The 16,514-nt window shown below is 43.5% G+C and overlaps 1 protein-coding gene across 2 annotated transcripts in view; it reads left to right on the forward strand.

Moving 5' to 3' along the window:
• Nucleotides 1-15,624, forward strand: part of PRKCQ (protein kinase C theta) — a 56,795-nt gene extending 41,171 nt beyond the window's left edge. For both annotated transcript variants that reach the window (XM_030960717.1, XM_030960719.1), the window contains 6 exons: nucleotides 4,284-4,375; nucleotides 5,804-5,866; nucleotides 9,448-9,586; nucleotides 12,225-12,413; nucleotides 12,960-13,088; nucleotides 13,710-15,624. In XM_030960717.1, the coding sequence (XP_030816577.1) occupies nucleotides 4,284-4,375; nucleotides 5,804-5,866; nucleotides 9,448-9,586; nucleotides 12,225-12,413; nucleotides 12,960-13,088; nucleotides 13,710-13,865 (768 nt within the window). In that variant the 3' untranslated portion in view covers nucleotides 13,866-15,624. The remainder of the gene's footprint in view (nucleotides 1-4,283; nucleotides 4,376-5,803; nucleotides 5,867-9,447; nucleotides 9,587-12,224; nucleotides 12,414-12,959; nucleotides 13,089-13,709) is intronic.
• The last annotated feature ends 890 nt before the right edge of the window (nucleotides 15,625-16,514 follow it).

Raw genomic sequence — 16,514 nt, forward strand, 5'->3', positions numbered from 1 at the left:
AGGCAGCTGCTGTTCCTCTGGGAAACCCAGTGGAGAAGCCGTGCTGGTGTTCCAGAATCTCCAGATTATATCCAGGTAGCAATGCTTGGCTCCTCCCTCTGGGGTCATATCTCCCAATGAGATGCTGTAGTTCTTATCAGTCATGCAGGGCCATTCAATAGCTGTTATCAGCAGATGTCCCCTCCCAAGGGAGGAGTGATTGTGAGCACTCAAAGAGAGATAAGGCAAACTGCCCACTGGACAAAAGATAATCTGCCATGCAGATGGTAATAGAATACATCTTGCATTGCAATCTGGAACACTGACACAGGGATATTTGTTGTCACCTTATTGCAGGGGTTCCATACTGTTGTCTCCTATCACAAAAGCTCCACACCTTCTCGGTGTTTCTCGTGGGCAGCTCCTCAGAGCACTGACTCTTTCTCTTTCACAAAGCAGCCAACTGACTTCAGGTCCCTTCTCACCCACCCACCCCACTCTTTTATATCACTCTTCTTCTCACTGGGTACAGCTGTGGCCTGTTAAAGCCAGGCCTGTTCCTAATCTTTGATAATTGACCCAGATGCAACTCCTTAGGGGTAAGATTACTTTCTACACATTCTTTATTTTCTTATATTCTATCCCCCTACAGATGTTCTTAAGACAACTGGTATTAAATACATCAGGAAGTGTTTGGACAATGCTCCCAGGCACATGGTGTGATTCTCAGGGGTGTCCTGTGTAGGGTCAGGATTTGGACTTTGATGATTCTTGTTGGTCCCTTCCAGCTCAGAATTTCTCTGATTTTATAACTACCCTGGTGCAGTGTCCATCCCTGAGTGCAGGAAGGGCCTTTACAATCCTCCTTGAGCTCTGTGGTCACTAAAAATGGTCATGAGGTCTGCAATGAGAGCAAACTTTTTCTGTTGTGTGAGTCCAGAACCATGACCAAAAGTTAGGCTTGAGCATTTGCTACTCAGGGATGTCCCGCAGGTGGTCAGCAAGTTGTCTGTCACCTGCCTGCAGGACAGAGGGACAGGACACTCTTTCCAAGCCTTCTGCAGAGCTGTGAGGGTCTCATCACTGAGCAACAACATTCCCACTTGTTTGCTCAACATCCACAGCCAGGACTATTGAATTTGCAGGCAACTCCAACATGGGAAGAGACAAGAATCTTGATTCCATGTTTCAGAAGGCTGATTTATTATTTTATTATATATATTAATGTTAAAAGAAAAGGATATATTAAAACTATACTAGAAGAACAGAAGAAAGGATTTCATCAGAAAGCTAGAAAGGAAAGGAATGGAATGGAATGATAATAAAATCTTGTGACTGACCAGAGAGTCTGAGACAGCCGGACTGTGATTGGTCATTAATTAAAAACAACCACATGACACCAATCACAGATGCACCTGTTGCATTCCACAGCAGCAGATAACCATTGTTTACATTTCATTTCTGAGGCCTCTCAGCTTCTCAGGAGAAAGGATCTCAGCAAAAGGATTTTTCATAAAATATGTGTGTGACACAGGACTGCTGCAGGGGATGAGGGCATGGCAGAACCTTGAGAATCAGGAGGTGTTTTGGGTTAGAAAGGACCTTTAAAGGTCATCTAATCCAGCTGCCCTGCAGTGAGCAGGGACATTCTCAACCAGATAAAACCCCCTTGCCTGCTCCAAGTGCTGACAGGCTCCAGAGCCGCCCAGCAGCAGGCAGGAGCCATCAGCCAGGACAAGGGGAAGTGAAGCTGGAGCTTGTGCGCAAGAATGTCCCCCGCGCCACACCGACCCTTTGACCTCCAGTTCTCTCTTGAATTTTCAGTGGTTTCAAGAATGGGTTTTGCCACTTCCCATATTTAATGTGTTCTGTGGCTCTGCAGATCTCAGACCTAGGAAGCTGACTCCAGTAAGTTGTTGCACTTGGCCTTTCTTGGTTGCACCTCACCACTCATAATGACGTAGGGCTGATCTCAACCAGTTCTCCTCCACAAGCTATTCCAGGAATCTGCACTTCTTAAGAAGCAAGGGGAACTTCCAAACCCCTTCCACGAGCAGGAAAGTCAGAGTGATCCTGTCTGTTTTCAATAGGATTTATGTACCACTCTATAACACCTGATATATCATAAATTTCAGTACTAAACATTCCTGAGTAAAGTTTGTATTCTCCAGCTCCATAGCTTAAGGAGCAACAGGATTTGTATATGTGGATGTAAATTAACCTGAGGGGTTGCTCCACCTTTTCTTCCCTCAAGGACACTGCCAGAGTCCCCAGTTTCAAGTCAGAGTCCCTGGGTTCAGTTAAACAGGTACAGCAGATGGTCGCTCTAGTCCATGAACAAGCAGAGCATGACTGCTCATTCTACTGGATAAACACGGATTTCAGGTTACAATTAGAGATGTGTGATGAGGTGTAGCCAAAATCAGTGGACTTCACAGGGGAACTGAGGGGTTTTCTCCTTCCCAGCCCACTAAAGCTGAGTCTGGCCCATTTCATGACCCATGAGATTTCTTCAATCCCAGCAGGACACATGTGGTTGCTGGTGTGTTGTTGGCTAAACCCCATCACCTTCCTGTGTACCTTCCCAAAGAGCATCTGTTCAAGTATTTTCCTGAATGGGCTCCTGAGCTCACATTCCTTCTAAGATTTATACATTTCTTCACTAAATTTCCCACCTTCCTCTGGCCTTTTTGCTTGCTGAAACTCATTTATGTGCACAGCCCCCTGCAGGTGCAAGAAACACTGAAAACCTGCAACCATTTGGTTTAGTGATGGAATTTGTATTCTTTCCCCAGGAGGCCAGATCTGGCTTTGAGCTTGTTGGATGACAGGTGGGGTTTCCAGTGAGTCCATTTAAATAAGAGTGCTGTAATTAAGAGGATCTGGCTGAAGAAATTGCACAAATTAGAGCAGACAGCTGTTGTTTGAAAGGAACAAGCATTTTTGTGGTTTTTTAACATAGCCAGCTCTTGGCTTGCTGCCAGAGATACTTACATTAGATCTTCTGGATAAAAACCTTCCACTGTTAAAAATATAAGTGAAAATAACTCTATATCCCCCCCAGAAAAAAATGTAATGGGCAATAGGCAACACAAGGAAGATATTCATAAACTTTATAGCATAGTCTAGAGATTACTGACTTCAGGTGTGTACAGAACAGAGAGAGGCTTTTGAGGGGGAAAAAATACCACATCCATTTTTTTTATTCCTGCACTTATGCACAAAAGGTGAGATTCCCACAACAGAAGTTTAAACTGGGACCATAGCTAAGTGTGCAGATCCTTTTCGTCCAGAAAAAGGTGTCCTTTCTGCTTTGTAGAGACAGTTCAGAGTGGAAGGGATCAATCCATGCCAGCTTCTGCAGGGTTCTGGTGGTGAGTTTTGGCTCTTGAAGCTGTGAGAGGATCAGTGTCATGTACATGAGCAACCTGGTCTGGTGGGAGGTGTCCCTGCCCATGGCAGGTGGCTGGAACTTCAGGGGTCTTTAAGGTCCCTTCCAACCCAAACCATGCAGTGATTCCATGATTCTGTATCAAGGATTGGAAAAGAAACATCAGTGATCAGTTCTGCTCATTATATATAGAGAGATTCCATCATTTTTATGTACCAGGAAGAAGAGATTTTCATGCCCTGGTCAAAAAACTGATGGTTTCTTGCAACTGGGGACAAGAACTCAACATGCTCAATGAGTACCTAGAAATATAATTCATTACTTTCCCCACCAGCAAGTTACACAGAGCAGTTTTCAGGGTTAAAATCAAGCATGTGCTTAAAACAAATTGCTGTGTCTGGTTGATGTCTCTGATGACTTGAAAGAGTCAGCCCCAGCTGCCTGCACAGAAGCTGTGCAGGTGACACCAGCTTGAAGTCACTCCACTGGATGGGTACTGAACTGGGATGGGGACCAGAGGAGAGCTGGGAGTGATTTTTGCCTTTTCCACTAGAAGCTTGTCCATCTGTCCTTCTGCTGCAGAGGTGCTGTAAAGTCACTGACCCCTTTCTGTGAGCCTGGAGCTCTGCTGGTAAAAATCCACAGCCCCAGCTGGTTATGAAGGAGCTTTGCAGTGTTTGCTAATGGTGTTTATAGAAATCAGAGCAGGGAGTGTGAATATGGGCTTAGGGAACCAAGAGGAGAAATGAGGAATCTAAAAAAAAAGCTGCTTTCTTTCCAAAACCCTCACAGTAACACTTTCCTTCCTCTTTTTGAGTGCTTTCTGTGTGGTTTGATTTTTTAAAAAAATATTTAAACTTTTACCTCACCCCTCACCACCCCTTATTTCTTCTCACCTTGTCTCCTTCTCTAGGAAAACCTCTTTTTTGTGATGGAATACCTCAATGGAGGAGACCTCATGTTCCACATCCAGAGCTGCCACAAGTTCGACCTTCCCAGAGCAACGTAAGACATTTACCATTGCCTTTGGGCCTGACCTGATTTTATTCCCTGCTCTGCCACTGCCCTGCAGAGGAAATCTTGGGCAGATTATTTTACCTCTCTTCACCTTGCCCAGCTGAAAAGTGGGGATGATGCTTGTGCTGGAAGCTTCTCTATCCCAGCTGTCTCCAAACTCAACAAAACCATACAGGACATCCTCACAGCTCAGTGAGGGACTGGAGTGAGTCACTTCCCATCCTCTTTTCCCTCCCACAGAAGACTTTTAGACTTCATCCACACAGTTGGCTTCACTCAGACGTGACCTTGCTTCTTTTCAACACTCTGTAGCCAAGCTGCAGGACCTGCTTAAGCTGAGGTTCCCAGCCCAGTGGTCAGAGGTGAAGCTGTTGTTTGTTAGAAGTAATGGGATTTTCCTTTTTTTCCCCCTTAAAGTTCAAGGGGGTGGGGTGAAAACCTATCAAAAGCACAAAAGGTAAATTTAAACAAAAAATTAATATACCAGCAGAGAATTAAATATGTATTTAGCTTTGATTAATGTAAATAGAAGAATTAGAATAAATGAAAGGTGCTTTTGATCCTTCTGCAAGCAAAAGGTATTTTGAAAGTCAATATTGAAACCACTATAGGAATTACGTTTATTTAATAATTTAATAATAAAAAACCCACACCATCTTTTCAATCAGTGTTTGATGATATTTTTCAAATGCATTTGAATGTCCAGAATTAAGGGCCAATGCATTGAAGACTGAGGAAGCAGAGCTGTGCCACACTGGAGGGGGATATGATCCTCTGGTTTCATTCCCTTCTGGGACAGCATTTTCATTCTTCACACTGATGCTGCCTCTTTGACCTTTGGGTCAAAATGTGCTGAGAACAATGACTTCAAGCTCAAAAAAGCTCCAGAGAAAGGCCACCAGCCTGCTCGATAGCCCATATTATGGATAAGCTCTCAAAATCAGAAAAAAAATTTCTTCCCTGAAAGTGTGCTCAGTCATTGGAACAGGCTGTCCAGGGAAGTGGTGGGATCACTGTCCCTGGAAGTGTTCAAGAAATGTGGATGTGGCACTTGGGGACATGGTTTTTAGTGGTGGTTTTGGCAGTGCTGGGTTAATGGCTGGACTTGATGCTAGATGCGTTTTCCAGCCTAAATAATTCCAGAATTCCAGGATTCTTTGAAAAGCAGGTCATAAATCTGGGCAGGGAAGAGGGCAGGGAGTCTGTCTGTGCTCCCCATCCCAGATTCCCCCCTGCTTTTGGGAATCTCACATCATCCATCATTAAAACACAGTCGCCCCAAGCCTTCTGCAGACACTCCAAACCTTCTGGAACCTAAAGAAATTTTGGCTGCTGTGGGGACAAGGTTTCCCTCTTTTTGGGTCTGAAAAAACCCTTGGGAAGCTCCTGTTCTGACCTGTGCCTTCTGTCATTCAGGTTTTATGCTGCTGAAATCATTTGTGGGCTCCAGTTCCTCCACTCCAAGGGCATCATATACAGGTAATTTTACTCTTTAAGTGTAATTAATATGCTAAATGCTAAACCTTTTCTACTTTTCCCTGCAAGCACCAATGGCAGCAGAGAAGCTGTTCCGTGGCTGCACTCACTGGCATTGCAACTCCCTGCAGATTTCCCTTTTACATAGTTTGGGTGTTTTATTTTGAAGAAAGAATGTAGAAAAGGCAGTTTTGATCCTTCTTTCAGAACCCAGTTCTATTTCGGTTAACATTAAAACAAACCCTTGGATTAATTTTTTACATTTTACATTTACACAGAGCCATTCACACAGCACCCAGTGTAGGCACCTGGTTTAAGCTTTTAACACATAAAGGTAAATCAAGGTCAAGTCAGACACAAGAAATTTGGTACATCTGCTGTGCTGGTTACCTTGGGACAGTGGTGACAAACTCAACTCAAGTAACAAAAGCAGGAAGACAGTGATATATCTTAATTTTGGGTTAATTTTGTGCACAGTGGGGAGATGAGATTCATCTCACCATCATGAATCTGAGTTGTCTGTTAAGTTCTTCTTGTAGTAAGCAGAGAGCAGAGAGCATTTTTAGGCTCATCAAGCCTGTGTTAAAATGTGTATGGGAAGTGCCCAATTCTAGAAATTAGGCCACAGTCTGATTTCCCATGGCCAAAAGGAGGAACTGAATTTCTGGGGAGCTCTGGTTAAGCTCAACTTCGTGGCAAAATTCAATTACTACATTGCAGCCTTCTTTAAAAGCAGAAAACAAATAACTTGTCACAAATAAATGAGCAAGCTCCCTACAGCAATGATGTTTGCTGAGCCCAAAATGAGTTTATTTCGGTGTTTGTCATGTAGCATGAACATTAGAGCAAATGCTGAAAGTGAATGACTTGCTCACAATCCATTCTCCCTTTAAAACACGAGTTTTGATTCTTATTAGTACTCATGTGGGAGCCATTTATAGTCTTTATTGACCAGTGATGGTGATTGCATAAACATGAGATCAATATCAGTGGCATTAAGCTAAGATGATCTCTGGGGCCTCAGCAACTTTTCTGGCTTTAATTATTATTCTCTATGAGTGAAGGGAAAGATTTTTTAAAGTGCACAAATCACTTGGCCATGTCTGTTATTTTTAGTCAGTCTTCTCAGAAAATCTGATTAAAAATATCTGCAGGACATGGTGACTTTATGGCAGAGCTCCTAACGCTGACATTTTATCTATAATTCACATTTTTACTTGGAATCACTGCACCAGTGCTGTGCTGGGGTTTGGGACCCATTTCCTCCTGAAAGGAGAGGGGTGCTTAGAATCTGGAGCCTTGGGAATTGAGAGAAAATTGGGACATCTGGGCACTGGGTAGCATGTGGATAGGAAGAAATATCTCATTCCCAGGAGTTGGTGATATTGCTTTGGGTATCAAGCATTGAGAGAAAAGGTTTAACCAGTCCTACTCTCTTTTCCCTTTTTCACTGAAGACAATGACAGCAAGGTCAGCTGAGAACACAGAGTCATCAGTATCTCTGTCAGAGCAAACTAAGCACTTAGCAAAGTGAATAGAAATAATTTTTGAAGCTACATCTCTTGTGATGTCGTAAGAATAATGAATCCAGCTGTTCTGTCTCATGCACCCACGTTTGGAAACATTGCCTTAAATTTTAACGAATGAGCCGAGGTGTTTTTTGGCAGAAACTCCAGTCCCCGGAGCCAATGAGTTTGAGACTCATCAAAATAATGAAAGGGAACTGTAGGTGATGGGTTTTTTTGTTTTGCTTCGATCTACCAGATGAATAAAAGCAGTGCTGGCAGCCCGAGATTGATCTCAACGTTGTAACTAAAATAAGTCATTCCAGCTGGAAATTGTGACAACATGAGTGTCTGCCACTTGGAAGGCAAATGTGTCTCGGTTTTCTCTGTATTTCTCTTTGATTGATGACTCCCATTTTGCCTGGGGCCATATTCTTGCAGCAGACAACAATTTAGTGTGTAAACACTACAGTGTCCCCCACCCTGATGGGAACCTGGCCCAAGCAGGACAAGGAGCTTTGCACAGAGGGATTCTGAAGAATTATCTTCCCTGCAATTGCAGGCCATTATCCCAGGAGCATCAAGCACTAGAAATTACCTTCTTTGAGGAACATTTCTGAAAAAAACTCCACATTGTAAAGCAGTTGTCAGAGGGAGGGTGTCCCTGCAGTATCCTTGTTGTTGGGCCTCTTCCCTGAGATGTGGAAAATCACAGATTCACAGAGTGGTTTGGGTTGGAAGGAACCCTAAGGATCACCAGCCCCTTGCCATGGGCAGGGATGATGACATCCACAGGATCAGGCCCCATCCAACTTGGCCTTTTGGCCAAAATATGTGTAGGCCATGAATTAGTGTGAAAAATAACAATTACACCCTCAGCTGTGGGTACAAGCAATGTCTGGGTGCTTTGGGAGCCCTGAGAAGAAGCAGTGATTGCTAGCACAAATCAGGCAGTGCAGGAATGTGTGTGCTCATAGACCAGGTGACCTAAATTCTACCCACATCCCCAGTGAAGTGCAGCATCACTGATCCAAACATTTTACCTGGGTCATTATCTCAAATAAAACCAAAAACTTAAGGAAAGATTTAAGAAAATTAACATAGAAACCATGCCAGCCTTCCTTTCTTTCTGCCTTTTCTACTTTACAAGCTTTTCTCTCCTTTCAGAGTTAGTTCCCACTTGAGGACCTCTTTGTTCTCCACCAATGGTCATGATTCATCAGCTCATTTGCTTTTATTTCCTTCTCTGTCCATTTCTGTTTTCTTCCTCTCTCTGGGCTCTTTGCTTCCCAGAGTAGCTGAGAGCCTGAAAACTCAGACAGCAGCCTGGCAGCTGAGTGTGAAAGGCTTTGTAAATCCTGGGGTTCAGATGGTGCAGCCCAGCAGTGCTGGGGGCTCTGGGATTATTCTGAGATTATTCTGGGATTATTCTGAGATTATTCTGGGATTATTCTGGGGTTATTCTGACCCTCTGTAGGGCTTGTGGGTCCTTACCTCTTGTGGCATTTGTAGAGTCTGTGCTGCAAGGGAGATCTGGCAGCAGCTTCAGAGAGAATATTGAGATTCCCAGGGGAGGAGAGAGTGAGAATTACCTGCTCTCGTTCTCCAGGCTGTGTTAGGGCAGAAGCAGCAGCTGGCACAAAGTCCTTCTTAGCTTCACTACTGTGCATCCTTGAAGAAAACAGCTTTTAGAAAATGTCTTGGGTGATGTGATCCTTGGAAGTGTCCAAGGCCAGGTTGGATGGGGTTTGGAGCAACCTGGTCTAGTGGGAGGTGTCCCTGTTCATGGCAGGGGATTGGAACTGGGGGATCTTTAAGGTCCCTTTCAAGTCAAACCACTCTGTGATTCCATGATTCTGTGTCTTATCCAGCAGATAAATCAGTGCTGGGAGAAGAGAAATGCAGAAGAGGGATGCTGAAGTCCAAGAGAGCAGTTCCTCATTTATCCCTCAGCCTCCCTCTGTATTTCCTGTGTAGGCACTACACAGAGGCAGAGAACGAGTGTAATAAGTGTAACCTGCTAAAATAACTTGTGTGCTTCACAGTTTGAAGAAATTGTTTTCTTCTCTTCCTCCACAGAGACTTGAAGCTGGACAATGTCCTCCTGGACAATGAGGGGCATATCAAAATTGCTGACTTTGGGATGTGCAAGGAGAACATGTTTGGAGATGCAAAGACAAGCACTTTCTGTGGGACTCCTGACTATATTGCCCCTGAGGTAGGTGTGGGGCACAGGGAGTGCTGTGGGACAGGAAACATCTCCAGACATGACTGTTGTGCAGTGCTGGAGGTTACAAAGAGCAATAACCTGGTTTGGAGCAGTTCCAGGACAGAAACTGGATTTCAGCATGGCTCAGAGTCTGTGTTGCTGATTGGCAATGCTTATTTTTGTGGCTAATTCATTTTTTGGTACAAGTGGAACTTGGCTTAAACCAAGAGAGAGAATGCTTAATGGAAATTCTTTTTGGACCATGGCAGAAGAAACTTCAAGAGGTCCTGCAATTGAGGGACAGACACAGCCTGAGGAATGCTGACTGTGCCCTTTCCCTCATTTCTTTCAATTTTTAACCAGACAGAAACGTGTTCTTTTTTTCTCTTTTTTTCCCTAGAAAATTTAGGTGTTTTCAACTAGATCTCTCCAGAAAAGAGAAAGTTTCCTTAACTTGATGACTTCACACAATGATAGATCTTACTATGGAGAGGCTTTGACTAATTAGGTGGCCACAGAAAATATTTTTTTAGCTCAGAGAAAAACCTACAAGTCATCCATGCATCATGTCTGACATCAGTCTGAAATCTATTTATTTACCTTTCAAGACCCCATTTTGTAATTTTCGTGTTTTCATGATGGATATTGGTATTTTCCAAAGAGTTGTCGAAGCCTTTAGGGTTTTTTTCCCCTGTGCTATAATTCATTGGTCCTTCACTGTGCACTGAGGGCTCAAGTCTGGCTGAGGTTACACTACTGCTGGCTCAAGGGTCTCTTCAAATCAATTGGATTTCTATTGCCTAAGAATGGGTGTAAGTGTGCTCTGCAATCAAGCTGCAATTGTCTTTTATTCCACTTCAGTATGCCTTTATTTAAGAAAAAAAAAAGCTATTTTTTGCTCCTAAAAAAAAATATAGCCCAGCGTTGATCCATTATCTGTGATTTTATTTTATAGAAAACAGAAAAACTGAAATAGCTCAGAATTTTATTTCTACACCATGTTTATTTTAGGGATTCAATGAGGGCATATAGAACATTTTATCTCTAAATTGAAAGCACTTCTGGAGTTTATGGATGATCTCTCCTGCCACAGGCAAGAGCATTGGACTCTGTCAGTATTTTAGTGCAGCTGCTGCCACTGTAATTTGTTACAGACCCAGCACCTTGGCCACAGCCATGAAAATAAGGGGGGTATGGGTCAGAAGACAATTTTTTTTCATTTCAAAAAATTCTGACCAGAAAAAAAGACAGACTGGAATTAAATTAATGAGTTTATTTTTGTCCCAGAGAATTTCAAATAAAATAAACATTTTTATTTCTGACTGCCATAAAACACTTCAACTTCAATTTCCAGATACTTTAGTCTTTTAAAGATAAAGCCTTATAAAAATAATTTCTCTTTTCAGAAGGAAAGATTGGGACGATTTTGTTTGTAAGTGATCCAGAATAAGGGGTCTTGCTGAATTTTTTTTTTTTTTTTGCTCTGGGTGGAATTGTATATATTACAGCATATTGCATATATTACAGCTCATTGTATATATTACAGCATATATTCAAATCTATTTTTTGTCCTTTTGGCATATCCTCTTCTGGAGACAGATGTAGTATAGAGCATCCTATTGCAACCAAGATGTGGGCTCAAGAGTAAAGATTGTGCCTCAAAATTAAATTTTCCCCTCGACAGCTCTAAAATTCTGATAAGAATGCTACACACCGCAGTCATCATGTGAACCTTTAAATATCTACAATGTGAAAATCTATATATGAGCAAGTTTTTGAGGGTCTTTGAGAACCAAAGGAGACAAACAGGGGTTGTATTTTACAGCAGGTAGCTATTTAATTAGATGTTTAAAACTTGGTGAATTCTCTTCCTTTGCTATAAAAGGAGCTAGTGATAAGTGGTCCAGCTCTAGATATCTCCACAACAGATATCTAAAGGCAGGTGAGATTAATTTTGCTTCTCCAGAGAGGGAGTTTGAGAACTTGGTGATGATCCTTTAGACCCTGGAGAGGTTGTCATTCCAGCTGGATGTCACTTTATAGGTGACACTGAAAAGCACAAACCAAGGGACTGACTGAAGTCAAATTCCCTTTCCTTCATCTAAACCCAGCTGGTCTCTCAAGAGGACAGAACAGCAACCCCTTTCACGTTTTTCCTGGGGAAGATTTTGCTGGGGTAGAGTCACACCCTTTTAAGTGACTGATAGTCCTGAAGTACCTTTCAGCTGCCACATTTGTAATTTTAAAACTCAGCTTGTGTCGCTGGAATCAATCCCAAGATGCTGATTCCTGATCATTTGTCTTCTTGGACTTCACAGGCCTGATTTGAACCCTTGGAGAGCAGGCTAAAGATTACTTTTTCTCATCTTTTATATTTGAGATCTCTCTGGTAGCCAAGGATTTGTTCAAGTAATATAAGAATGAAGTGCAGCCTGTTTGTAGTGCCAGGGACTGTTCTGGCACCCAGGTATGGCTGTGCCTCCTTTCTCCAGATTTCCACTGGCAGAATTCTGGCTCCTGCTGCAGGAAGGGGGAAGCACCTCTGATAGATCAGCTGTTGCAAGGCCATGGTCTGGCCACCCTCCTGAAGGTGAAAAACTCAGTCAGACATTTTATTTCTGCCTTTGTGGCTCCTCTTTCTGGGCAGATACTGCTGGGGCAGAAGTACAACACCTCTGTGGACTGGTGGTCCTTTGGTGTCCTCCTGTATGAGATGCTCATTGGCCAATCCCCTTTCCATGGCCAAGATGAGGAGGAGCTTTTCCAGTCCATCCGTATGGACAACCCCTTCTACCCTCGCTGGCTGGACAAGGATGCAAAGGACATTTTGGTGAAGGTAAGAATCAACACTGATCAAATGAAAGCCTTTCTGCCAGAATTACTATCTTCAATTTATCTTCAGCTGTTGTAGAGAGGAACAGATGTAGTTTAGTCGTTGTCTTTCCAGTGGGCATCAAACCACACCTCTCCCATAAGGAGATTTGGATGTATTCCTTCTCTTAATTTGTGATGGTGGCTCCTCACAGATGCCAGCAGAGATCAGTTTCTTCGCAGAGCAAAGAAACTTGAGAATTTTCCCTAAGGTGCAAAGCTCCTTAACTCCTGGGAAAAATACTTCAAACTAAGGGTTACATCAGTCTGAGATTTTGAACATCTCTTTTTGGGGCACATGCTGCCATCTTTCTGCCCAAACACCCTGTACTTCTGTCAGGATTAGAGGTAGTAATCATCTTTATACCAATCAGTAAACTTCCTTGTTCAGGAAAAAAAAAATCCCAACATTTTCTCCATTATGGCCTCTTCTCTGGATAATTACACATTCCACCCTGCTTTATGCCTGTGTTATCATCAGAGAATTTAACCTATGGGATCAACATTCCAGCTTTTTGTAAGAGAGCCTGAGAGGAGACTGGGGGCGAGAGGGAACATCCGCCAGCACGCCTTCTTCAGGGAAATCAACTGGGAAGCTTTGGAAGAGAGAAGGATGGAGCCTCCTTTCAAACCAAGAGTGGTAAGGATGGATCTTCTTTCACTTCCACCCATCTCAGGTCTTCTAAACTGTGCATTCCTACTGGCTGATCCTCACAGCACTGCTTGGTGGTGGCTGCGAGCCCAGGTCTGGCACACCCACACCTGGGAAACCATCAATTACTCATTGCTTTCCCAGTTACTGCAGCAGGGTAACACCTTCCCTTCACCTCAGAACTGCAGCCCATTCTGAGGGGATTGTCTTTCATTGCACTGCAGAAGGTAAAACAGCTCAGGAACCAAGTGTTTGGCTACATCAGAATAATTCTGACTATTAATAACAGTCTTGTTAAATTATTAAAGCCCCGTTAATAACAATAATAGAATTTAATTTGACAAGCACATCATACTTTCATTTTACAGTCTTCCACAGCTGTTATCCAATTGGTGAGTTCAGTCTGCCATGTTACAAAGCTGTAACGTCCCTGCCTGGCAGAATTCCTGGATCACAGGCTCCGTGCCTCCTTTATAATATTTATATTTACTGGCTCCCAGCTGAAGCTTGAGCTGAGCCCATAGGAAGCAGCCTGATAGGGCCAGTACCATGGTAATAAAGATCTGACTATTAGTGGTTTGACATAATTTTTTTTTCCTTTTCTTGAAGAAATCTCCAAGTGACTGTAGCAACTTCGACAAGGAATTCCTAAATGAAAAACCCAGACTGTCCTGTGCTGACAGAGCACTGATTAACAGCATGGACCAAAATATGTTCAGCAACTTCTCTTTTGTGAACCCTAAAATGGAGAAAATATTTTCCTGAGATCTGCCTTACTGAAGGAATTCTCTGTAATGATTTGAGTAGCACTTTGTCAACTGAAGACTGTGCATGGTTGTTTTTATCAAGAACCCTCCAGAAAGAAAACACCTCAGTGAAAGTTTGTACCGTGCCTGGATGCTTCTGACTTTTTCCAGTCCATAGCAGATGCCAGCCCACTCTTCATTGATGATAAAGTTTCTTTGTGGTATCTTTTGGTCTCTCTTCTCTCTCTTCCCAATGTTCTTGAAGTAGAAAGCATTTGAAAATGAGGAGGTGCCAAAACCTGTTCCCCACTACTTGTACACCCAGCCAACAGGTTTCTCTGTAAGGAAAAATGAGTATATTTGAGCATTCTGGTGATGTCAGTGCCCATTTCTGCAACTCTGACCCAGACCCACCTTCTTCTGAAGGAAAAGTGGTTTGCTCAAGGCCTGAGGGTATCAGGGAAGACTCAGGTTGGATGCTTTGGTAACCTCCACTTGTACAATGTGCAGAATTGCCAAAGTGTGCACAGCTTTGAAGAAAGAAATTTGCTCCCTAAACCCTTTAAAAATGCTTTTCAAAGGTGTTGGGACTCAATTTTTCTCCGTGGGACAAAGAGACTTTTTTCAGGTGCCCATTCCACATCTCAATGGATCCTTACCAAAGGGGGTGCCAAGACAGGTACACAAAACCCAGAGGTTTACACTTAGTACCTGAGCAGGAAGGATGGGAAGTTGCAGAATGTTTCAAGAACCCTGTTCTAAAGCTTTAAGTGTCTTCTGACACACCAGACTCAGGGCAAGATCTCAATGGGGCTTTCTGACATTTTACCCTAAAACCACATGAGAAAAATGCAACATGTTTCCTCAAACCATTGTTTAAGCATTGCAGAATGGCCTTCCAGTCACAGAATTGGGGTGTTTAAGTTGAAAGGTGCTAACTGGTCCTGCAAAGGCTGATTTACTTTCTATTTCTCTAAGGGATGTCCCAGCTCTTGGGCACAGGTCAATGAGCTGCACATGATGGTCACAGGGCAGGAGGCACATCAGGTGAGGGTGGCTCTCACCCCCACCTTCTGACATTTTGCTGTGTGTTCTATCCCTTTGCAGTCTGTGGGAATGTGGGTGGGTTTAAAAAAAAAGTATTTTCTGTCATCCTTTCATCATGGGATCCTTTTAAATAAAGGTGCACTGTTTTCTGAGGTTGGAGATGTGTGAAACCACCCAGTTACTGCTTGTCTCTGAGATTTGCTTTGACCTGTGCAAAGCTGGGTCAAAATCAAGTCAGAGCCTAAAAAGAAGATTTTGTAACTTGGGCTTAGGCAGTCACTCAAGTTGGTGTTGGGATCTATTTAAAGAACATACATTTGGAGCTTTGTTGCATCAGCCTCCATTCCATGGAGAAGAAAAGCTCTAGCAGGTGAGTTATCCCAAAATTAGTTTCCCTCCAGAGGTGCCTTCTGCTGGTCCAGGCTGTCAATTTGGAGCTTCCAACAGGATGAGTGCAGCCTTGCAGGCAGTGCTGGGGTATCACTGGCAGTGACTGCAGGCACAGAATCCAGCAGGAGCAAGGCTTGAAGTCAACAAGAAGAGCAGAACACCCTGAGAGAGGTTTCAGTCCAGTGCCTCTGATGAAATCCTTGTTTGTGCTGTATGAAATGCAGGAGGGGGCAGCTGTGCTCACAGTTTGTGGAGCTGGTCATCATGTTTAATTAGAACGGTTAACATGAATTTTTTAAATGCCAGTGCTGTTTGTACAGTTTAATAAAATGTTGTGTATAATTGGGAAATGGGCATTGAAGTGATTCAGTAGGGACAAAGAACAGAGGTGCTTAGAAAAGCCATTAAAATCACTCAGTGGTGTCTGGGGAACATTCCCCAGGGGAATTTTGACCCATAAATACAGCAGCAGCAAGCACTTGAACAACTGTAACTACTCCACAGGGCAATATCTAAACCAAGGATTTGGTGCTGTGCAAAGGTACCCAGGAAGAGAGTGAAATGTTCCTTTTCACTACCAGAAGGTGACACAGCTCTGAATGGGGTCTGGTATCTCAGAGGGGTTGCAGAGCAGAGGCTTTTATTAAAAGAGGGTGACTTAGGACATCTTCCTTTGACACCCAAATGAGGGTGAGCCAAGTCCTGTGAGGGCCTGAGTGTGTCCATGACTCTGATGGAGTCTGGACAGCCTGATCTGCACTAGAGACTGCATTTCTAAGCATTTGAAGACTGGCAGTATCCCTGCAGGACTTTTAGGGATGTTCCTTGCTGCAGCACAGCATTTTGGTCTTGACACCAATGCAGGGACAACCCAAGAGCACAGACTAAGGGAGGAGGGTGCTGGTTCACCTCTTGTGGTTAAGTCACTGAAGAGAAACAGGTTTTAACACCTCTCTGATCAGAAGGAGGGCTCTCTGCACTCCAGCTGTGGTCCCATAGAACCACAAGCAGGACTTGTGAAGGAACTGCTTGAGTAACTGCTAGAGCAGGCACAGCATGAGGATTAGTGTGAAGCTTTTGATGCAAACCACAAGAAGCAGCACCCGCTTTTCTCTGCGAGGCACCTTCAGCTTGAAAACCCCATAAACCCACTGGGGATGGGGGCAGGGAGAGGGGGGAGGTGGGTACAACGCACCACAAACGTGCTCACTGTGTGTCCCAGCTGTGCCTG

Source organism: Camarhynchus parvulus, chromosome 1A (assembly GCF_901933205.1).
Source record: "Camarhynchus parvulus chromosome 1A, STF_HiC, whole genome shotgun sequence".
NCBI lineage: Eukaryota > Metazoa > Chordata > Aves > Passeriformes > Thraupidae > Camarhynchus > Camarhynchus parvulus.